General features: G+C 40.3%; 1 protein-coding gene across 4 annotated transcripts in view; it reads left to right on the top strand.

Annotated features, from left to right (window-relative positions):
* Positions 1–18713, top strand: part of LOC110461257 (DCC-interacting protein 13-alpha-like) — a 64583-nt gene that overhangs the window by 21441 nt on the left and 24429 nt on the right. For all 4 annotated transcript variants that reach the window (XM_021514663.1, XM_021514664.1, XM_021514665.1 and 1 more), the window contains exons 11-16: positions 3236–3317; positions 9112–9218; positions 9768–9810; positions 10405–10497; positions 11191–11279; positions 16412–16573. In XM_021514663.1, the coding sequence (XP_021370338.1) occupies positions 3236–3317; positions 9112–9218; positions 9768–9810; positions 10405–10497; positions 11191–11279; positions 16412–16573 (576 nt within the window). The remainder of the gene's footprint in view (positions 1–3235; positions 3318–9111; positions 9219–9767; positions 9811–10404; positions 10498–11190; positions 11280–16411; positions 16574–18713) is intronic.

The following is an 18713-nucleotide window of genomic DNA, read 5'->3' on the forward strand; positions in this document are numbered from 1 at the left end:
GGGACAGAATGTCCCACTATCCAGTCTGTTTTAGGAGACATATTGCCCCACTATCTAGTCTGTGTTTTAGGAGACAGATTATTCCACTATCTAGTATGTGTTTTAGGAGACAGAATGTCCCACTATCTAGTCTTGTGTTTTAGGAGACAGATTGTCCCACTATCTAGTCTGTGTTTAAGGGGACAGATTGCCCGACTATCTAGTCTGTGTTTTAGGAGACAGAATGTCCCACTATCTAGTCTTGTGTTTTAGGAGACAGATTGTCCCACTATCCAGTCTATGTTTTAGGACACAGAATGTCCCACTATCTAGTCTGTGTTTAAGGGGACAGTTTATCCCACTATCTAGTCTGTGTTTAAGGGGACAGATTGCCCCACTATCTAGTCTGTGTTCAAGGGGACAGATTGCCCCACTTTCCAGCAAGTGGTTTAGGAGACAGATTGTCCTACGATTCAGCCCATGTTTTTGGGGACAGATTGTCCCACTATCCAGCCAGTAGTTTAGGGGACAGATTGTCCTACGATTCAGCCAGTGTTTTAGAGGACAGATGGTCCCACTATCCAGCCAGTAGTTTAGGGGACAGATTGTCCCACTATCCAGCCAGTAGTTTAGGGTACAGGTTGTCCTACGATTCAGCCAGTGTTTTAGAGGACAGCTTATCCCACTATCCAGCCAGGGTTTAAGGGGACAGATTGACCCACTATCTAGTCAGTGTTTCAGGAGACAGATTGTCCCACTATCCAGCCCATGTTTTAGGAGACAGATTGTCCCACTATCTAGTCTGTGTTTAAGGGGACAGATTGTCCCACTATCCACCTCATGTTTTAGGAGACAGATTGTCCCCCTATTCAGTCAGTAGTTTAGGGGCCAGATTGTCCTACAATCCAGCCCATGTTTTAGGGGACAGATTGTTCCACTATCCAGCCAGTAGCTTAGGGAACAGGTTGTTCCACTATCCAGCCAGTAGTTTAGGGGGCAGATTGTCCTACAATCCAGCCAGTGTCATAAAGGACAGATTGTCTCCCTATCCAGCCAGTGAATTAGGGGGTTTGTACAAAATTGTGGAAGTAATCCTGTCATTTCACTATGAAGCCAATTTAGCTTTGATTAAAGGGTGGCTTGATTATCTTCTGGGAACAAAAATATGACTGGATTATCCTACTGTAAACAATAGATGGTTGAATTATTGAGTCAATACTGCCATAGATCTCTTCTATATTTATGAATCATATGATCATAATCTATCTAAATACTGGTAGAAGTATAGTAGGATTAAGGGATTCTGTAATAACTATGTGATGTGGACAGCAGAATCTCATCCTATGATTACAAATTTTACTCATGTCTGCACCAAGACTCTGTCAAAGTTTAGACGGTTGTAATATTATCCTGAGGTTGGAGATTTTCTTGTCAGTATTTCGTAGTCACTATAAAGTATTGTATTGTCATTTAATTCATAGTATTTTTCTTCTACACCTAAAACTTAAAAGTGATGTTGCTGCCATGTACATACATGTTACAGAATTAATGATGTGTTCCTATTGGGATACTGTATCAGGTTTGTTATACGAAAATGTATGTTACCTGGAGTGCTACCTAGTCACCTATGTAACAAAATGAGCTGAAAATTAGGAAATTAATTAGAAAGAACGGAACCAACTTATTACATGCAAGATAGTGGGTATCAGTGAGAGCAGCACGATGGTCAAAAGTACATCTGAGGTCAAATTTACAATTTGGGTAACACTGTGAATTGATTGACGGGGGACTGTTGCATTGTATATAGGGCTATCCATCTAGTGGCGACCAGGTACTTCATGGATAACATAGAGATAGCAATGAGAGTGTGAACTCCCCAAAACAGACAGGGTAACTGTCATTGCCATAGGGTACATCTAGTATTGTTGTTTTGGAAGGGGAAAGTCAGCTTAGAAGTTAGATTAGAAGTTAGATTAAAGGGCTGTACGTGCCTCATTACTTATGCACAATAGGTGGTACCTACTCATGCATAGTTTATGTTGGATAAATTGTTAAAAGTACTTAGGGAAGATTTAAGAAGTAGTCCGGAGTTAAGAGTGGGAGTCCATTTAAGAAGTAGTCCGGAGTTAAGAGTGGGAGTCCAGAGTTGAGAGTCGAGATTTGAGGTTTGGGAATGTGAGCCTCAGGAGAGAGAGGCCAGGGAAGGCCTCAGTGGGAGGGGCCAGTGATGGCCCGGGTACAGCACCTGGTGTGCTTTAGAACTATGTGTTTGATGTTGTAACTCTGTATAATCTGTGTGTAGGTAGATTGCTGTCATGTTCCAGAAATATGTTAAAAAGGACATTCAGTAGATTTAAGACTGTCACGGCCACAATGCAAAGTAAATAAAAAGCTGAAGTCCACATGTGTTGTCAGCATGTTATGTAACACCTACCATTCACCTCATAGTCAAATATATTCAATATATAACAACATTGCAGCTAGATAGATCCTTTACCAATTAGTGTATATACAATCCATCCACTTTATCCAAAATAAAAATCACATCACAGCCAATAAACGTAGTGTATTGTATATTTCCCATGGTGTAGATACAAATGTGTATTAAGTTCTGTTTCTAGTATAGCAGAAAGTCAATCATACTCTTTTTGTAGCAGTGTAGATTTTTATGTTAGTTTCATTAGCATTAGTACGTGTGTGTACAGACTAACACGTCATCAAGGGGATTTATTAGAAAAGTATGCTCATAAAACTTAAAACAAAACTAAAAAAAGAAAAAGTTCTGTTAAAAATCAATTAATTATTCTTCAGATGTACCTTTTTTTTAAATCCTTAATTTTTAATCTATAACTTATTTTAATAACAGCCTTTATGGTACCTTACTGTGATATTTATCTTCTGTTCGGAAGAGTTCTAAACTAAAACACTTTTAAAATATCTTTTATAAATGGCAGGTAGGATTTATGTTACTGAACTAATTATAATGACAATGTACACTAGATCTGAATTATTAGATAAACATATAACACTAATTTTAAAGATTAAAGGGAGGTAAATCCAACAGAAATTGTTGTTAAATGTATTTTGAAGGTAAATATCTATCAGGTTTGCTTAATAAAATGTTTAGTTCCTAATGAACAACAAAGATTTGAAAGATTTTTATTTCATTAGTATAATTTACTAAATTTGTTATGTCTAAACAGATTATATTTCTCTGTGAAAAGTCTATTAAATTTCTTTTTATTCTTCTCCACAGTAAGCAGCTGCTGGCGACAAAGTGGGAAAAATGTTTCTTCTTCACCCAGGCTGGCAACCTGATGTGTCAGGCCAAGGCTGAGGTGAGTCGGCCATCTTGTACTCGTCGGTCAACTTGACTAACATCATGATCTTGTCATGGCAAGGCCATGACTACATAAGGTTTCCAGAAATGTTTGTTTATATAGATATACATAAACTAATAATTTGAAAAATGTTTAAGAGCAGTGTACACTTTGGGCTGCAGTGCCTTCAGTGGAGTTGTGTCCCATTGTTGTAATAACCATCTTTATTATCTGTTGTTCCGTGTCATCTATAAACTGGCAAACTCTTGGTCACATCATTCTTGCCTTGTCTTTCTGGATGATTTTATTCAAACATGTAACATCAGTCTAGTTAGAAACCATGATTTGGTGATGTATATTGAACTGTCAAAATGAGTATATTGTTGTATTCAATCAATATACTGAACAGATCTAAGGAGGTATATACTGTACTAGCGATGCAGTCAGTTTTGATAAATCACAGTAACAGAAATATATCAAGATGGAATCATGCTTACAAATGTATGGTCAGTATATGATGTCAACGCTGTATCCTGTTAATGGTTACATAAAATTCCATTTGCAAAATAATATACATTTCATCTAATGCTCAGTGGCTAAAAGAAGGTAGATAGCTCTTGTGATAATATGTTAAATGGATATTTTCATTTTTTCAGTGATTTAAGTTTTAACAATAGGTTGGAATCATTTACAGTGTGTCATATAGCAACGAGATTCTACTTCTCATTCACAGACTGGTTGTGACACTGAGGTTGACAGCCACTCCCAGACTCCTAATTCACACACTGGTTGTGTCACTGAGGTTGACAGTCCCTCCCAGACTCCTCATAAACAGACTGGCTATGACACTGAGGGTGACAGTCACTCCCAGACCCCTCATACACAGACTGGCTATGACACTGAGGTTGACAGCCGCTCCCAGACTCCTAATTCGCAGACTCGCTGTGACACTGACGTTGACAGTCACTCCCAGTCTCTTCATTCACAGACTTCCTGTGACACTGAGGTTGGCAGCCTCTCCCAGACTCTTCATTCACAGCCTGGCTGTGGCACTGAGGGTGACAGCCACTCCCAGAATCCTCATTCACAGACTGTGAGGTTGACAGTCACTCCCAGACCCCTCATACACAGACTGGCTGGGACACTGAGGTTGACAGTCATTCCCAGACTCTTCATTCACAGCCTGGCTGTGGCACTGAGGGTGACAGCCACTCCCAGAATCCTCATTCACAGACTGTGAGGTTGACAGTCACTCCCAGACCCCTCATACACAGACTGGCTATGACACTGAGGTTGACATCCACTCCCAGACTCCTCATACAAAGTCTGGTTGTGACACTGAGGTGGACAGCCACTCCCAGACTCCTAATCCACAGACTCGCTGTGACACTGAGGTTGACAGCCACTCCCAGACTCCTCATACACAGTCTGGTTGTGACACTGAGGTCGACAGTCACTCCCAGACTCTTCATTCACAGACTGGCTGTGGCACTGAGGTTGACAGCCACTCCCAGACTCTTCATTCACAGACTTACTGTGACGCTGAGGTTGACAGTCACTCCCAGACTCTTCATTCACAGACTGGCTGTGACACTGGGGTTGACAGCCACTCCCAGACTCTTCATTCACAGACTGGCTGTGGCACTGAGGTTGACAGCCACTCCCAGACTCTTCATTCACAGACTGGTCGTGACACTGAGGTTGACAGCCACTCCCAGACTCCTCATACACAGACTGGCTGTGACACTGAGGTTGACAGCCACTCCCAGAATCCTAATTCACAGACTGGCTGTGACACTGAGGTCGACAGCCACTCCCAGACTCCTAATTCACAGACTCGCTGTGACACTGAGGTTGACAGTCACTCCCAGACTCCTCAGTCACAGACTGGCTGTGGCATTGAGGTTGAAAACCTCTTCCAGACTCCTCATTCACAGACTGGCTGTGACACTGAGGTTGAAATCCCCTTCCAGACTCCTCATACACAGACTGGCTGTGACACTGAGGTTGACAGCCACTCCCAGACTCTTCATTCACAGACTGGCTATGACACTGAGGTTGAAAACCACTCCCAGACTCCTCATTCACAGACTGGCTGTGACACTGAGGTTGAAAACCACTTCCAGACTCCTCATACACAGACTGGCTATGACACTAAGGTTGACAGCCACTCCCAGACGCTTCATTCACAGACTGGTTGTGACACTGAGGTTGACAGCCACTCCCAGACTCTTCATTCACAGACTGGCTATGACACTGAGGTTGACAGCCACTCCCAGACTCCTCATACACAGACTGGCTATGACACTGAGGTTGACAGCCACTTCCAGACTCTTCATTCACAGTCTGGTTGTGACACTGAGGTTGACAACCACTCCCAGACTCTTCATTCACAGTCTGGCTGTGACACTGAGGTTGACAGAAAATCCCAGACTCCTCATACACAGACTGGCTGTGACACTGAGGTTGACAGCCACTCCCAGACTCCTCATTCACAGACTGCTTGTGACACTGAGGTTGACAGCCATTCCCAGACACCTCATTCACAGACTGGCTGCAACACTGAGGTTGACAGCCACTCCCAGACTCCTCATTCACAGACTGCTTGTGACACTGAGGTTGACAGCCACTCCCAGACTCCTCATTCACAGACTGCTTATGACAGGTTTTACTAGCTGTGGTGTTTAGACTACCTTCAGTTTGACCCAGCAGACTTAAACACACATTTGGGCTAACAGGCTATAATAGATGTGGTGTTTAGACTACAGTTTGACCCAGCAGACTAAAACATACATTTGGGCAAACAGGCTATAAGAGCTGTGGTGTTTAGACTACAGTTTGACCCAGCAGACTAAAACATACATTTGGGCTTACAGGCTATAATAGCCTTGGTGTTTAGACTCTGACCCAGCAGACTAAAACATACAATTCGGCTAACAGGCTATAATAGCTGTGGTGTTTAGACTACCTTCAGTTTGACCCAGCAGACTAAAACATATATTTGGGCTAACAGGCTATAATAGCCATGGTGTTTAGACTCTGACCCAGCAGACTAAAACATGCATTTGGGCTAACAGGGTATACTAGCTGTGGTTTTTAGACTACCTTCAGTTTGACCCAGCAGACTAAAACATATATTTGGGCTAACAGGCTATAATAGCGATGGTGTTTAGACTCTGACCCAGCAGACTAAAACAAACATTTGGGCTAACAGGCTATAATAGCCAGGGTGTTTAGACTCTGACCCAGCAGACTAAAACAAACATTTGGGCTAACAGGCTATAATAGCCAGGGTGTTTAGACTCTGACCCAGCAGACTAAAACATACAATTCGGCTAACAGGGTATACTAGCTGTGGTGTTTAGACTGCCTTCAGTTTGACCAGCAGACTAAAACATACATTTGGGCTAACAGGCTATAATAGCTGTGGTGTTTAGACTACCTTCAGTTTGACCCAGTAGACTAAAACATACATTTGGGCTAACAGGCTATAATAGCTGTGGTGTTTAGACTACAGTTTGACCCAGCAGACTAAAACCCAGCAGACTAAAACATACATTTGGGCTTACAGGCTATAATAGCCATGGTGTTTAGACTCTGACCCAGCAGACTAAAACATACAATTCGGCTAACAGACTATAATAGCTGTGGTGTTTAGACTACCTTCAGTTTGACCCAGCAGACTAAAACATACATTTTGGCTAACAGGCTGTAATAGATGTGGTGTTTAGACTACAGTTTGACCCAGCAGACTATAACCCAGCAGACTAAAACATACAATTCGGCTAACAGACTATAATAGCTGTGGTGTTTAGACTCTGACACAGCAGACTAAAACATACATTTGGGCTAACAGGCTTTAATAGCTGTGGTGTTTAGACTACCTTCAGTTTGACCCAGTAGACTAAAACATACATTTGGGCTAACAGGCTATAATAGCCATGGTGTTTAGACTACAGTTTGACCCAGCAGACTAAAACATTCATTTGGGCTAACAGGCTATAATAGCTGTGGTGTTTAGACTACAGTTTGACCCAGCAGACTATAACCCAGCAGACTAAAACATACAATTCGGCTAACAGACTATAATAGCTGTGGTGTTTAGACTTCCTTCAGTTTGACCCAGCAGACTAAAACATACATTTGGGCTAACAGGCTATAATAGCAATGGTGTTTAGACTCTGACCCAGCAGACTGGCAATACAATATATAAAGGTTAACGTTGGAGAGGAGTCTAGATTGAAGCCAGTGCATGTTATCATTACATTCATGGGGTAGGATTGGCAACTGCCATAATGTCATGATATAAAGAGGAGTTCATGGTATATTACATGATATTAAACAAACTTATGTATGTATAGCAAATAAATAAAGAAATCTTGTTTTTAGGAAACCATGATGTAAAATGCGATGTGACCTTTTTCTCTATTTACTTCCAGAATTTGTCCAAGACTAACAACCCCTTTGTAAGACAATACAGTGTATATATATATAGCATAGCACTAGGTGGGCGGGGACCCAGCACTGCACAGAAGATATTTTTGACAGAAGATATTTTGGTTTCTTTTAATTGAAGTGTTATTATTATTTTGAAAGAATAGAATTAATTGTGAAGTGAATTATGTATGGTATGTGAGATTTATTTCTGTATTAGGTTTGATTTTAAAATGCATACTTGATGTTGTGTCATTTTAATGAGTCAATGACAACAGAATGATAATTAGATCATGCTTGTTGAATGAACTAGACGTTCTATACATGTATCATAACAGTATCATTACCTGTAGTTTTAGCAACCACAAACAACCATGCTCCACCCTGTTTATGCTATCCCAATGCTGTAACTGTCCTTCACGTACCCAAATATCCTCCATCAACCCCTGTGTTTTACAAATATCCCAAAACGACCCATGTTTGTTACAAATACCCTCAAATGATCCATGTTTGTTACAAATACCCTCAAATGATCCATGTACTGGTACGTTACAATACCCTCTAACGACCAATGTCTTCAGCAATTTCTTTTGTACATTTATATCATGAAGTTGAGGTTTCTAAGCCTACATTTATCATGACTCATTTAAAATGTTGTATGTGTTATCTGTCAAGGGAAATTTCTGTTCAGCTTTTTGGTGTAAATATTGATTTGGTATAAATTTGCTTTGTGGCTGTTTTTGTAAATCAATTGAGATGAATGTAAAACAGAAATGGTTTGTTTATATGAACTCTTCAATCATCTCATCATGTCGTCTTACACCTCGCTTTAACACGAACGACCCCAAATTCATTACTTTTATATCAATGCACACTTACAACTGCAAATTTTGAAAAAGAAAAAGAAATCCTTGCAGAGCAGTGATTGATCATGACTTAATGTTCTACATCAGATATTTTACTTTTGAAACTATGCCTCAAAGAAATTTTATTGAGGATTACAGTGAATGAGTAACCAAGTAATTATGATGGTGTCCAAGAAAACTAATGATCCTCCACAACTGCATGTTCAAAATCAAAGGGCCCAGCTCTCGGCATCACTCTGTACACTTAGGCTTTCTTCTGACAGATGTCACTGTATGTGTCATCTTACAGATGATCTGAAAACTGTTATGGAAATCTGCATACTTGTGATCACAGGCTAAATTAAAACATTGATTCAAGATAATAGAAAATTGCGCTGCATCATAACAGAAAAAATGTATATAGGAAACAACATTTGTGAGATTAATGACATCCTTACTAACTTACCTACAATATGTAGATATGTTATATATAAACACTTTTTAAAATCCATGCTTTCTTCATTTTTATCTAGCTGGCAGGTAGTCTGGTGCTGGACCTGAATGAGCCCGGTGTAATGGCTGAACCGTGTGAAGCAGACGACAGGCGATTTGTGTTTGCTGTGGTTTCTCAAAAGAAAAAGTAAGGTCTTTGTAAAGATTATAAATGGAATGTTACAAGTTGGAATGGGAAAACTGGTGTATGGTGAAGATTTAGATTTAGTATAAAAAAAAAATATCACATTTATTTATTTTTTTGAATACCCATAACAAATGTTGATGGGTCATACTTTGGTATGGGGAGTGTCCCTTAGTCAGGTTGTCCATCCTTCACTAAATATGACTGGATTAAATTTACACTTGGTCAATATTTAGGGAGAAACCATAAAAAAAAAAGAAGTAAGGAAATCAGAAAAGAAAAGATAGATCTTAAGTGTTGCTTTAGGGGCAACCATTTTGATTTCTTTAACGACACGGAAGGAAACTCCAAACATAAAGGAGGTTCCGTATTACTATATTTAGTCTGTTTGACATGCTGTACGATACAGCAGACCTATTCTTTTCCATGCAGGGATCAAGTATTTTGAGAACAAAGGTGGTTTTTTTTTAAGTGCATACCAAATGTAGACATGCGCTACACATGAATAGCTGTCAACCTTTGTTGTAAGACTTGTTCTTTGATCTATTACAGATCGATTGTGGTACAGGCCGAGAATGACCGGGAGAAAGATGAGGTAGGTCAACCGCATTTTCTTCAAAACGTATTGATGATTTCTAATGGTTGGCTTCATAAAAATAGAGTTGGTTCCTTAGTTTTGATGTACATGTATAGCTATGTATGAAATTTTCTTCAAAATGAGTATTCAGCTGATGTTTATTTTTTGTTGATAACTTTTTTCATGTGTGGATCATTGGTTTTGTCCTTACCTTAATACCAATGTAATGTTTCCTTACCTATATACCAATGTTATGTGTCCTTACCTAAATACCAATGTTATGTGTCCTTACCTAAACACCAATGTTATGTGTCCTTACCTAAATAACAATGTTATGTGTACTTACCTAAATACCAATGTTATGTTTCCTTACCTAAATACCAATGTTATGTGTCCTTACCTAAATACCAATGTTATGTGTCCTTACCTAAATACCAATGTTAGTGTCTTTACCTAAATACCAATGTTATGTGTCCTTACCTAAATACCAATGTTATGTTTCCTTACCTAAATACCAATGTTATGTGTCCTTGCCTAAATACCAATGCTATGTGTCCTTACCTAAATACCAATGTTATGTTTCATTACCTAAATACCAATGTTATGTTTCAGTGGATTTGCACAATCAACAACATAGTGAGAGAAAGTGGCTATGAGAAAGGAACCAGAGTTTCCTCCCATCAACCAACACAGCAAAGCAAGAAGGTAGTCACCTTTATAAGGTCTTGTAGTGATTATGTAAAGGGAGGAGGTGAAGTCCTTAATTAACTTTCACCCAAAAGAACAGGTAAGTGTTTACATGTATAGACACACAAATGATGGAGGGAAAAGTTGCCACCTGACCTCCAATATTATAAACTTACATACTTTAGGGCAAAATTACCATTCAACCTCCAGTCCTATCAACACAAAAAATGGAGTACAACGTCCCTACCTGACCTCCAACACAAATGGCAGGTAAAAATTCACCCTTATGAACTTACATACCTTAGGGCAAAGTCCCATCCAACCTCCAACATTATAGACAAAAACAGCGGAGGGCAAATTCCCCCATTAAACATAGTTGAGCAGGTTGACATTAATCGTATACATTCAAATTAATTACCTTGACCTAATTTCATGGTCACAGGGGTCAGACAAGAAAAACATTTAAACCACTTCTACAGAACCATAAGGCTTAAGATGGATGTCATGATATTTTTCCTGTAGCTTGGTAGGGTACAGTGGAGGGCTCTCAGGTTTGTTCAAATGAATGATATTAAACCCCATAAAGGTCATTGGGTTCAAAGGGGTCAAATACGGCTTGAAAACATGTTTTAACCTGATGAGAAGTAACTTAAACATAACGTTTTTATTGTATATAGATATATTACAGTATGTGTATTTGTTAATTTATAGGAGAGGGCTGGCAGCAGTAGTAGCATGACAAAACAGGCATCTGGCTCAGTGTCTGGCTCCAGTAGTCCTGACGGCCAAAGTGTCAGCAGGTAAGAGTCACAACCTCGGGTAGGGTGTTGTTGTGGTTTAGTTCGGAGTGCCAGAGTGTTAGTAAGTAGGAGCCACACCCTGGGGTAGGGTGTTGTTGTGGTTTAGTTCGGGGTGCCAGAGTGTAAGTAAGTAGGAGTCGCACCCTGGGGTAGGGTGTTGTTGTGGTTTAGTTCTGAGTGTTAGTAAGTAGGAGTCACACCCTGGGGTGGGGTGTTGTTGTAGTTTAGTTCTGAGTGTTAGTAAGTAGGAGTCACACCCTGGGGTAGGGTGTTATTGTGGTTTAGTCTGAGTGCCAGAGTGTTAGTAAGTAGGAGTCACACCCTGGGGGAGGGAGTTGTTGTGGTTTAGTTCTGAGCACCAGATGGTAGTAAGTAGGAGTCACACCCTGGGGGAGGGAGTTGTTGTGGTTTAGTTCTGAGCACCAGATGTTAGGAAGTAGGAGTCACACCCTGGGGTAGGGTGTTGTTGTGGTTAAGTTCTGAGTGCCAGAGTGTTAGTAAGTAGGAGTGACACCCTGGGGTGGGGTGTTGTTGTAGTTTAGTTCTGAGTGTTAGTAAGTAGGAGTCACACCCTCGGGGAGGGTGTTGTTGTGGTTTAGTTCTGAGTGCCAGAGTGTTAGTGAGTAGGAGTCACACCCTGGGGTAGGGTGTGGTTGTGGTTTAGTTCTTAGTGTTAGTAAGTAGGAGTCACTCCCTGGGGTAGGGTGTTGTGGTTTAGTTCTGCGTGTTCGAGTGTTAGTAAGTAGGAGTCACACCCTGGGGGAGGGTGTTGTTGTGGTTTAGTTCTGAGTGTAAGTAACTAGGAGTCACACCCTGGGGTAGGGTGTTGTGGTTTAGTTCTAAGTTCTGAGTGCCAGAGTGTTAGTAAGTAGGAGTCACGCCCTGGGGTAGGGTGCTGTTGTGGTTTAGTTCTGAGTGTTAGTAAGGAGGAGTCACACCCTGGGGTAGGGTGTTGTTGTGGTTTATTTCTGAGTGTTAGAGTGTTAGTAAGTAGGAGTCACACCCTGGGGTAGCGTGCTGTTGTGGTTTAGTTCTGAGTGTTAGTAACTAGGAGTCACCCCCTGGGGTAGGGTGTTGTGGTTTAGTTCTAAGTTCTGAGTGCCAGAGTGTTAGTAAGTAGGAGTGACACCCTGGGGTGGGGGGTTGTTGTAGTTTAGTTCTGAGTGTTAGTAAGTAGGAGTGACACCCTGGGGTGGGGTGTTGTTGTGGTTTAGTTCTGAGTGTTAGTAACTAGGAGTCACACCCTGGGGTGGGGTGTTGTTGTGGTTTAGTTCTGAGTGTAAGTAACTAGGAGTCACACCCTGGGGTAGGGCGTTGTGGTTTAGTTCTGAGTGTTAGAGTGTTAGTATGTAGGAGTCACACCCTGGGGTAGGGTGTTGTGGTTTAGTTCTGCGTGTTCGAGTGTTAGTAAGTAGGAGTCACACCCTGGGGAAGAGTGTTGTTGTGGTTTAGTTCTGAGTGTTAGGAAGTAGGAGTCACACCCTGGGGTAGGGTGGTGTTGTGGTTTAGTTCTGAGTGTTAGTAACTAGGACTCACACCCTGGGGTAGGGTGTTGTTGTGGTATAGTTCTGAGTGCCAGAGTGTTAGTAAGTAGGAGTCGCACCCTGGGATAGGGTGTTGTTTTGGTTTAGTTCGGAGTGCCAGAGTGTTAGTAAGTAGGAGTCGCACCCTGGGATAGGGTGTTGTTGTGGTTTAGTTCGGAGTGCCAGAGTGTTAGTAAGTAGGAGTCACTCCCTGGGGTAGGGTGTTGTGGTTTAGTTCTGAGTGTTAGTAACTAGGAGTCACACCCTGGGGTAGGGTGTTGTGGTTTAGTTCTGAGTGTTAGAGTGTTAGTAAGTAGGAGTCACACCCTGGGGTAGGGTGTTGTTGTGGTGTAGTTCTGAGTGTTAGTAAGCAGGAGTCACACCCTGGGGTAGGGAGTTGTTGTGGTTTAGTTCTGAGTGCCAGAGTGTTAGTAACTAGGAGTCACACCCTGGGGTAAGTAGGAGTCACACCCTGGGGTAGGGTGTTGTTGTGGTGTAGTTCTGAGTGTTAGTAACTAGGAGTCACACCCTGGGGTAAGTAGGAGTCACACCCTGGGGTAGGGTGTTGTTGTGGTGTAGTTCTGAGTGTTAGTAACTAGGAGTCACACCCTGGGGTAGGGAGTTGTTGTGGTTTAGTTCTGAGTGCCAGAGTGTTAGTGAGTAGGAGTCACACCCTGGGGTAGGGTGTTGTTGTGGTTTAGTTCTGAGCATCAGAGTGTTAGTAACTAGGGGTCACACCCTGGGGTAGGGTGTTGTTGTGGTTTAGTTCTGAGTGTTAGTAACTAGGAGTCACACCCTGGGTTTGGTAGTAGACAAGAGGGCCAGATTGCCAGTAGGTAGGAGTCACACCTGAAGTAGGGATGTGGAGTCTAAAGAGTGTGGGTAGCTAGGTCAGAGTCACATCATGGGGTAGTGGATGGGGTGGTAGTAGGTCAGACAGGCTTAGGGATCACAACCTAGGGCCACATGCAGGAATGGGGTTAATATCCTGTCTATGAGGGATTTTACAGGGATGCTATACTAAACATGTTTCATTGTACTGTCATTTACAGGGTTATTTATTATATCTAAGTACCTAGTATTTGTTGTTGTGTTCTCTCAGTTCCCCAGCATCTAGGCTGTTCTATTAGATACCTATCTCAACGTATTGTTGGCGTTTACTGTGTGAATTCATGCTACCAACATTTCAACCAAGTTAAGGCAATTATTTTCTAAAAAATGTGATATTATTGTAATACCGGGTATATTGAATTATAATTAATGAAAAGGTGACAAGAAGAATGTTGTTGGTATCATGGTGTGTTGTATCTTGTGACCGACCAGCATGTCTGAGTGGAAGAGTTATAGCCCTGAGCACCATAACACTTGATGTACTACTGTTATTACTTACACCATCAACACAATTTCTCTTCCTTTTTACATGCTCTTTCCTTTTGGTTTCCTGAGGCACCTGTGTTTAGCCTGTTCTCAGAATAATGTTAGCAGGTAGGGTCCTATGCTACCTTATCTACGTTATGATATTTCAGTGAGATAGCACTTTAAAATGGCCCTTCAATGGCAGCATCATCTGCAGACACATCTATAATGGTCGTAGCTTCTCGAAGGACTCAAATGTTAAAAACACAAACATCAGATTTTGTTACCAGCGTAATGATAGTGACAAGCTAGTCATATTAATATCAAAGTTTCTTCAATCACAAACACACTGGAACCTGTCTAATATAAAACCTGACTTACTGGATCCTGGTATTTAAATAATAACTATATCTTTTTCCTAGGAATATTCTAGCTGTCTCTTTTTATTGAAGCGATGAACATTTTTGTCTGTTTCATATTGTAGCCTGTATCTAGATCAGGACAGCTTATTTTTGATTTAAACTAGCAAAATATAATATGCATATTTGCGGGGCTCTTGGACATGTAAGTATTTTGTATATTTCAAATTTGAATTAAAACCAAGGGATAACACCATATGTGTTAACACATTTTTTAGCTCACAAGGTCACAGGGGTCAAATATGTTCAAAACTTCAAACAACAATATCCTAAGAACCATTTGGACTAGAGTCATAATACTTGGGTATGTTATGAAGACCAGCAGTGCAAATCTTTATCTTAGTTATAGTACTGAGGTAAAAGGTCAACTTTAAGTGCTAGTCAGGGGTCAAAGTTCAACATGGGTTAAAGCTTTAACAATCTTCTCAAGTATCATAAGGCCAAGAGTCATGATATTTGGCCAGAAGGTACATGGGATGGAATTCTATAAAGTTTCCTTATTAAAATGACCTTGACTTACTTTCAAGGTCACAGGGGTCAAAATGTTAAAAACTTGGAACAACAATATCTTAAGAACCATTTGGTCTAGAGTCATGATACTTGGGTATGTTATGTAGACCAGCTGTGTGAATCGTTTTCTTTGTTACAGTAATGATGTCAAAGGTCAACTTTAAGTGCTAGCCGGAGTCCAAGGTCAACATGGGTTAAAAGCTTTAAAACTAAAATTTCAAATTTCAAACAAACAATATCTTAAGAACTGTTTAAGAGATGTTAAAATGTCTTGTGTTCTAGTTACCAAATTTGGTCTGAAGTTACCTATATATCAGTTTCATGTAACAAAAGAAACAGTAGAGCGATACTGGCCCTCTGGACCTCTTCTTTTCCAATACACACATACACACTCCTCTCTCTTCCTCTTATTTCAGCTTATGTCAGCCTATTGTGTGGGCTAAAATATGATTTGCAGAATACACTCCTTTAAAATCAGTTTAAATAAAAGCCTTTTTCATTGCACAAATTTGAACTATTTGTATTGTGCTACCTACAAGCAATATAACCTGGATATGACACCTTTGTTTAATACAGTCAAACCTTGATATAATGCACTTCATTTGGCACCAATTTACTGCCAATATATCTCAAGGTTACTATTCCTTGATCCATTTCCTTTCACTATATTGTTATGGTGTCATTATATTGAGGTTTTACTGGATTAAGATATTTTGTCCCACTACTGCTCCACAAGGACGTGAGCTGGCTATATTATCTGTCGTACACTTACTGTGTCTGTTGATTTCTCTGCATGTGTATATCAGTCGGACTTTGACCTCTGCCTCACACCAGGTAAACCTTCCAAGCCGTTACACAATGTTTTCATTATATATTTACAAAATTATAAAATCAAAATTCAAAGTTTAATAGCAGATCATGTTGTCCAGTAGGTTGGGAATACTTTTAATTGTAAGTTCAGAAGAAAGTTTAACATGTTACAACCATCTTTACTTACTGTATAACATGAACTTTTTTGTTAATAAACGTTCATGGTTTTCGTGGTTGCTATGGAACCAAAAATATAAATACAACAAATTTCATTGATATGCTTGACTACTGTTTGTTTATATGGGGAATACAAGAAAGATTTTACCATGAATTAATCTTAATAGTTTCAAACCAAAAAGGAGAGTACTCACGAACATTTCCTGTTAAACAATAAATGTTATTGACCGTCATTGTGTGAGGTAGAGGTTGGCATGGTTACCTGGCCAGTTAGAGTTCAATGGTTTATTTTCTAGACTGTGTGTTGATCATGTTGTTTCCTTTCTGTGATGTACAGTAATGCCAGTAACAACAACAACGCGATGTCCCCGACGACGACCTCTGGCCCCGCCCCCTCCCCGGGCGATGTTTTCCTCCCGGATGCACCCATACAGTTTGACATAATCACGCCCACGGATGAGAACGGCACCGTGACAACCAACCTGCCTGGCCCCCCAAAGTCAGTGCCATGCCCTGTAGCTTTTATTTTGTCTTTTGTTGTGATATCCTTGTTGGTGATTTTATAGATGACATGCCCTTGGCTTCGGGTAGGTATGCTCCTATAGTGACAGTAACAGCTAAGATATTCTATATTATCAGAAATACTGCCTATTCCACGTTTCATTTTAGGATTGGTTCAGAACGCTCCCAGTCAAAGTAAACCAATCCTTTACGAAGATCTTGCAAAACATTGAGCAATATTCACAAAATCGTGGTAGAGAAAAATTTGTTTATTTTTGTAGATCCTACAACAATTTGTTGAGCTGAGTAAAATACGTTATGGAATGTTATAGAAAACTCAAATATTCTAGTAAATGCACATAAACAATAGCAACAGGTAAGTAAAACATGTGGTTCAAACATCCAGGATTAGTCATGATAACTAAGTTATAACTATACTCTTGGGGATAACTGTTTTACTGGCAAGTACCGGTACGTATACTATGTATAGGTTCATGTAGATAACAACGTCCAGAGATTGTGGTACTATCTTGTTGATGTAGGTACATGTAGGTAACTACGTCCAGGGATTGTGTTACTATCTTGTTGATGTAGGTACATCTAGGTAACTATGTCCAGGGATTGTGGTGCTATCTTGTTGATGTAGGTACTAGGTAGGCACATGTAGGTAACTTAGTCCAGGGATTGTGGTACTATCTTGTTGATGACGGTACATGTAGGTAACTATGTCCAGGGCTTGTGGTACTATCTTGTTGATGTAGGTACATGTAGGTAACTATGTCCAGGGATTGTGGTACTATCTTGTTGATGTAGGTACTAGGTAGGTACATGTAGGTAACTTAGTCCAGGGATTGTGATACTATCTTGTTGATGTAGGTACTAGGTAGGTAACTACGTCCAGGGATTCTGATACTATCTTGTTGATGTAGGTACAGCTAGGTAACTACGTCCAGGGATTGTGATACTATCTTGTTGATGTAGGAACTAGGAAGGTACATGTAGGTAACTTAGTCCAGGGATTGTGGTACTATCTTGTTGATATAGGTACAGGTAGGTAACTACGTCCAGGGATTCTGATACTATCTTGTTGATGTAGGTAAATGTAGGTAACTACGTCCAGGGATTGGGGTACTATCTTGTTGATGTAGGGACATGTAGGTAACTATGTCCAGGGATTGTGGTACTATCTTGTTGATGAAGGTACTAGGTAGGTACATGTGGGTAACTTAGTCCAGGGATTGTGATACTATCTTGTTGATGTAGGTACTAGGTACGTAACTACGACCAGGGATTGTGATACTATCTTGTTGATATAGGTACATGTTGGTAACTACGTCCAGGGATTGTGGTACTATCTTGTTGATGTTGGTTCTAGGTAGGTAACTACGTCCAGGGATTGTGGTACTATCTTGTTGATGTTGGTTCTAGGTAGGTAACTACGTCCAGGGATTGTGATACTATCTTGTTGAGGTAGGTACTAGGTAGGTAACTACGTCCAGGGATTGTGATACTATCTTGTTGATGTAGGTACTAGGTAGGTAACTACGTTCAGGGATTGTGGTACTATCTTGTTGATGTAGGTACTAGGTAGGTAACTACGACCAGGGATTGTGATACTATCTTGTTGATGTAGGTACATGTTGGTAACTACGTCCAGGGATTGTGGTACTATCTTGTTGATGTAGGTACTAGGTAGGTATGGTATATATATCTAAGGATCATGAGTGTTCACTAAGGTATAAGGATGTATTCCTGATAACATATACTGACACAAGGTAGAATGTGTGTGACTGCATGAATGCGAGTCGACTTTAAAATTACATACCAATATATTTATATATGTCAAGCTAACATTTTGAAAACTAGCTTATCATAGCAATTTGATGTACTTTGGTCATGTAATTTTAGGTAAACTGTATTTTTTTGAATTTGAAAATTGTTCATACTGTATCATAAATACATTTGTTGATACAAGTTTCAGTAGATCTGACGAAACATTTTGAGTATAAAATAACTGTGATTGTATGGTTCTATTTGTGTGCTGTTAATGGCTCCTTCTGGACTGTTTTGTACTGTGAGTATTTCTTCTGTAGAAGTGTTGTCTGCTCCTCATACTTGTTTGGTGTTGTTAGCTGTCA

The sequence above is a fragment of the Mizuhopecten yessoensis genome, unplaced genomic scaffold (genome assembly GCF_002113885.1).
Source record: "Mizuhopecten yessoensis strain PY_sf001 unplaced genomic scaffold, ASM211388v2 scaffold10591, whole genome shotgun sequence".
Classification (NCBI taxonomy): domain Eukaryota; kingdom Metazoa; phylum Mollusca; class Bivalvia; order Pectinida; family Pectinidae; genus Mizuhopecten; species Mizuhopecten yessoensis.